General features: G+C 39.5%; 1 protein-coding gene across 4 annotated transcripts in view; it reads right to left on the bottom strand.

The window, feature by feature from the left end:
• Vsig1 (V-set and immunoglobulin domain containing 1) overlaps positions 1-6,146 on the bottom strand; it is a 34,703-nt gene that overhangs the window by 12,723 nt on the left and 15,834 nt on the right. For 2 of the 4 annotated variants that reach the window (XM_021153420.2, XM_021153421.1), the window contains one exon: positions 2,520-2,718. In XM_021153420.2, the coding sequence (XP_021009079.1) occupies positions 2,520-2,718 (199 nt within the window). Of the gene's footprint in view, positions 1-2,519; positions 2,719-3,000; positions 3,052-5,676; positions 5,738-6,146 lie in introns of those variants that run through there. The other 2 variants (XM_021153422.1, XM_029473403.1) reach the window with 2 other exon arrangements.

Genomic DNA, 6,146 nt, shown 5'->3' with positions numbered 1-6,146 from the left:
TACAGTTGGATCTCATGGAGGCATTTCCTCAACTGAAGCTCCTTTCTCTGTGATAACTCCAGCTGTGTCAAGTTGACACAAAAATAGCCAGTACAAATGGTTACCATAATCTACATATGTGGCACTTTTATTTGTGAGTTCATTATAGTAAAGAGTTTTTTTTTTTAATGTAGTGCTATAAAGAGCCATCTTCAATGGAGTATTGTTAATTCTCCTGCCCCGCTGGTCTCTCTACTTCACCCAGGCCCAGTCAGGGTGTTGTTTATATGCAATGGGATTTGAGAACTGCAAACCAATTTGAAATTTTAGAGATAATTTACTAGCACTACTTCTGGAAGTTTGAAAATCATAGGATAGTTATTTTATTAATAAAAATACAATATTTTACTGTTTTTAGATAAGGAAATCTTTAGATTGTTCAGCATCTTCAGTTTATGGATTCTGGCTGCTTCTAGGAAATAATGACAAAGTCATAGTAAAGACCCAGAGACTCATAGGGCAACAAACCAACCAAAATCTAGCTTAAGGTAGCCTTAGCTTGTGGAAATTCACTGGGAATCCTCTGAACTTCAAATTTAAGAAAATTAACCTTCCTGTGTAGCTTAGCTCAGGGCTATTTCCAAGCCTTTTCTTGACAATTGCTTCTGCTCAGATCACCACAGAGACATAGCAGCAACAGAAAATCATTAGAGGATTAATCCCTCAAATTACTTGAACATTAAAAGGCCCTTTAATCCCCAGCACCTAATTGAATTCTCATAATAAATCAGTAAAGGAGACAGACTTAAAACCTGTCTTACAGTGGCCAGGGAGTGATGGACTACATTGTGTGAGGTTACTGAGAACAGAGAAAGGCCTTCTAGAACCCAAGTTTTCTCATTTCTAGTCTCATGTTTTCTGGCATTCTTGCTTCACTATATTCCCCCATATCTGTGACTGATCTTCTGACCTGCAACATAAGCTGTTCTAGGAATGGGTTCATCTAGTCCTATACCCTAATGCCTAGCACAAGGCTCAGCATAATAAAACACAACTGACTGAGAAACCACTCTTAAACATTACCTGAGAGGCCATTGGTCTTGCGAAGATCATATGCCCCAGTACAGGGGAATGCCAGGGCCAGGAAGCCAGAGTGGGTAGGTTTGGGAGCATGGCGGGGTGGGGGGTATAGGGGACATTTGGGATAGCATTTGAAATGTAAATGAAGAAAATATCCAACAAAAAACCAAAACAAACAAGCAAACAAAAAACCAAAAACATTACCTCCTGAGTAATATGTCCCTCTTTTTCAGGACAGTAGATGCAATGACAGAGTTCACAGTAAGCATCAAATGGTTTCTTTGGGTATCACATGGGTAGCAAGACAACTGTGGATAGTTCTTTTAGCTGTGCACCTTTTTGCCATTTGCTGCTTCTTTAAGGCCCTCAACTACATAGTCAGTGATTTGGCCTAGGGTCTCCTTTCCTAAGATACATACACTCAAACTCAAAACAGGAACAGCAACTAGACCAGTTCCATTTGGGACTACTTGTAAGTGTTTCAAGCCCTTCTTTCCTTTCCTCTAATATTTCCTTCTTTACACTCTGCAACTAGGTCTTTAGTGTTCTCAAGAGTTGGAATGATCCCTCGAAATCAATCAGCCAGTCAAACAAACAAATTACAACAACAACAACAAAAAAAAAACCATTGTGTGATCTCAAGGACAAAAAGTATTTCTCCATCACTACTAAGCTTATTGTTCTGTGCACAAAGGAGGGGCACCATAAATCCTGAATAAATGGACTTCTCCAAGTCTATTCTGAGAGATGATATGATTTGTCCAATGTCATATAATAAATATGTGTTCATCATAACTTAATTCTTATAATGACTTAACAAGTATCATTTTTCCAAATAGCATTAGCATTTCGAAAAGGAAGCCCCGCCCCCTTAATCAAAATTCAAGATCATACTATGTTACAAAGCAAGCTCAAGGCTGGCTATGGATCCAGGAGACTCTGCCTCAAGACAAAATGAAACAAAATATAAAATAATGATAAATAAATGAATGACTAGACAGACAGACAGACAGATTTAAAAAGCGGACTCTTCTGTTTGAAAGAATGATTTCATTGTGAGAAAGGGAATAAATAGATTGACAGCTGTTTCTTGTAGCTAAGTGTGGCTCTAAGTACAAGTTCCTCTTGAAAGAGTTACTGGCGATCATTTGGTGGCTCATTGTGTTCTTCTGAGCTATAGCTGCATACAGGTTATGTTACTTACCCTGTCATTTTAGTGGCCTCTTTTATCTGCTACCATATCTTTTATATGGTAATTTTTAGGTATTACTATATAGATTGAGTTGGAATGCTGTCTCTATTAATAAAAGTTAAATTAATAAAATTATCTCTGATAATAAATGGAGCAGGAAGGACAATTAGCCCCAGAGATATAATTGATCCTGTAGCCCAGGGACTTTATTCATTCACTGTCCTAAGTTGCTTCAAGAAAAGAAAAGGCATGAAAATAATGTCCATACCTAAGACAGTGACGTCAAGGAGGCCTTGGTTTTTGCCCACAAAATCTGGAGGATTGTTGACATCACAGATGTAAATTCCACTGTCTGCTGGCTGCATATGCAATATGGTGATAGATGCATTCCCGGGATTAGTAGCCCCAATTATTCGGTCCTTGAATTGCCCAATAGCTGAAGCCTGTCCACCTTCAGAGTAGTAGATCTAAAATAGAAAAATCATTCATATGAGAACCTGAGAGTATCCAGGACGAGGATAAGCTACCAGGAAGTCCCTTCTATATGTGTTCCTGGGAGCCTAGATTTCTCAGTTTAGTGAGGCTTTTAACTGTCTGACTGTTGTTGATAGCCATTTCCTCATTTGCCTCCCAACAGCTCTGTGATGTCACTAGGGCAGGAACTGCTAAGCTTATTTTGCAGAAGAGAGCACAATTGGAGTTCAGAGGATTTAACTTCTAACCTTGGGCTTGGAGAACATGACACTCACCTGCTCAGTCTGTCCAGTAGAAGCTCTTCATGTAACAGCAGATAAGATACATCTCAAGAGATATTTACCATGTTATGAACTTCTGATTCACATTTGCCCAATGAGACTGCTTTCCCTAGAAGTTTAAATGTTCGTGTCCCTTTCATGCACACACTTTTAGATAAGCACACCTGGATTTTTTTATGTTTATTAGAAATATAAAACTTCAAGGTAGAATATTCCTTGAGAAATCATTTAGTCTCATTTTTTCCTAGTGGTAGGATAAATCCATATAAACTCGTAAAAGGCCAATAGTGCGCTTGGTCCATGTTAGCTACCATCTTCCTCTCCATGTCAAATAGGAGAACTAAGAACTTCAGATGACTCATCATTTTGTTTGGCATCATTACAATGTACTGGATTTGAGTTAAGCAGTGGCATAAACCTAAAGTCTCATTCTCTTGGGAAGCTGAAGGAGCATGATGATTTTGAGAACCACCTAAGTTAGATAACAAAATTGTCTTTTAAAACCCTCTCAAACACGCTCAAGAAATACCAGATCCCAGCATGGAGAGAAAGGGGGGGCATGAAGTCCACCCCTCGCCCACAAGCAATTGGCAATTGATGGCTGCTGGCAGAGGATGAGTCAGTTTTAAGAATACTGTCTCTGATAAGTCAGTCCACCACACTCCAGTGGAAGGTCACCCATTCAAGAACAGGTTGGCAGTACAAACTGGACTTGATGGGTAGAAAAAAAGAGAGGGCACAAAATGGAGTGGCTAGGGAAGGAAGTGGTGGATCTGGGAAAGTGGACAGGGGATGAATATGATCAAAACATACAAAGAGCTCCAAGGACTTAGGGACTATTGAAAGAGGGAGAATCAGGACGCCCCCACGATGAGCCCTCTAATTGGTTATTTAATACCATGTGCCCATCTCTAAAACTATATACATATGATAATACTACATGGACTCGGTGGGTTGCATTTATATATTTATTCATATATAATAATTATGAGAGAAAAATCACTATGAATTTGAGAGGGACCAAGGGGGAAAGGAAAGATGTGGAGAGGTTGGGGGGAGAGTAATGATGTAATACAGTACACATATACCAAATTTAAAAATCACAAAAGATACTATTATATAGCAAAATTATTTTAAAAATAAATTTTCCAATAAAAACCAATTAATTGGATTTAAGAAAGTCCCGAATTCTACTCCCATATCCATTAAATAGCATGTATTTTAGGTATCAGAGGTAATCATGGGCTAAGAGTCATGTGGTACAGAGAAGTCTGGCTTAGGTGTCACATAATCTAGGTTGGTCTACAACTCTGCCTCTGACTATGATGTGGTCACATGAGGTGTCCCCTAGCTATGCCTCCATAGCAACTTGCTGAGTGATAAGAAGCAAAGATAGCTAATCTGTCTAACCTTTAGTTTACACCTGTGAACAAGGAACCAGAGCAATGTGTTCCAAAGGAGGTCATTGATTTTCAATGATGTCTAAACTAATGCCTACTAATTCTAATGTTAAAGAGAAACACATCTAGCATACTAAATATGTAACTTTATGGATATTGTTGCTTAGGTGACATTAAGGTTTAAAGATTTTTTTGTTTGTTTGTTTTTTCGAGACAGGGTTTCTCTGTGTAGCCCTGGCTGTCCTGGAACTCACTTTGTAGACCAGGCTGGCCTTGAACTCAGAAATCCGCCTTCCTCTGCCTCCCAAGTGCTGGGGTTAAAGGGGTGCGCCACCAGTCCCAGTCAGTATAGAAACTATTAACTAAAAAACAAGTTCTGGGAATACACAAATCTGAAAAAAAAATATGAGGCTAGGGCATGAATGACTGCAACTTGAAAATTACTAGATTAGGTAATAAGACCTGAGTTCCCTTCCCAATGTATATACTCTGTGTACACAGTTTGCTAAATTAATATAAATATGTGTCATTCAGTGATTCTAATGTATGTCCTACACACTGGGATTGCTTTCGTCTAATGAGACAAGTTATTTTCATAAAATCTAGATGGTTCTTCTGGCTCATTTAATTCATTAGCCTCACTTTATAGAAGAAACTGAAGCCAGGGGAGGTTTTAAAAATGGCACAAAATCAGCAGTTGAGGGGCTGGGTGGGCTTTCGATGGCAGAGCACTTGCCTAGCATGGATGGTCTTCTGTGCTTCACCCTCAGCAAAATAAAAATGGTGACACACAAGCAAAACCAATTAAACAGAAGGAGAAGCAGTTCCCCTAATTCCTTGCCCAGGGGTCTTTACCTAATCAATCACTTAAAAAGAGAAAAGAGTCAGAAAAAAAGAAGATAGTGAGTATCTAGTAGAACTCAAATGTGCCTTTCCAGTTCTGTGCAGAAAGGCAATATATTTTAAAGCAAGACCAACAGGAGAATTAAAAAAAAAAGACAAAGTGAAAACAATTTCCTCTCTCCATTGTTTTCTCTAACATTATTCTATGTCCTACACATGCTGCCTTATAGTTCATTCATTTATGCTACACCTTGCCTGAACTTAACCCAAGGCAGTGTTTGACTAACCAGAAAGCTACCAGAATAATTCAAGATATTCAAATGAGGTAGGTGTACATTTAACCTCTCAAAAGACTTTACTACATTGACAGGCAACAATCCATCTATTTACTTGCTAATGGGTAGCATGAGATCCTGGTGCATCTTACCTGGAGCCCAGCCCACTGCCATCAAGACAGCCCTTTACAACTTATGCCTCTGGCCAGCTCCTCTACTCCCAAGAAGAAACAGTTCAGCCCTGCTTTATGATGTTTGATGATATCACAGTGAGATGCAACATCAATCCTGTCACAGAAAGTTCTAGAGGGGCAGAGATGAGGCTTCAAGAGGACCTTTTAGGCAAGGACTAGGTCGTAGAAGGGTGCAACTGAGACTGGACATGGTGGCACATGCTTGGAATCAAAACCATCACAAGTACACAGCCAGGCTGACTTACAGGAGAGACTTTGTCTTAATAAACAACAAATAAATAAAATTTGGAAAAAATTAAATGGAGAGGAGCAACTGTAAAAGTCTCCCAGTGGAGCCGGGCGTGGTGGCGCACGCCTTTAATCCCAGCACTCGGGAGGCAGAGGCAGGCGGATTTCTGAGTTCGAGGCCAGCCTGGTCTACAAAGTGA

The sequence above is a fragment of the Mus caroli genome, chromosome X, assembly GCF_900094665.2.
Source record: "Mus caroli chromosome X, CAROLI_EIJ_v1.1, whole genome shotgun sequence".
Taxonomy (NCBI): Eukaryota; Metazoa; Chordata; class Mammalia; order Rodentia; family Muridae; genus Mus; species Mus caroli.
The sequence above is the reverse complement of the archived record's forward strand: the minus strand, read 5'-3'. Positions and strand labels throughout refer to the sequence as shown.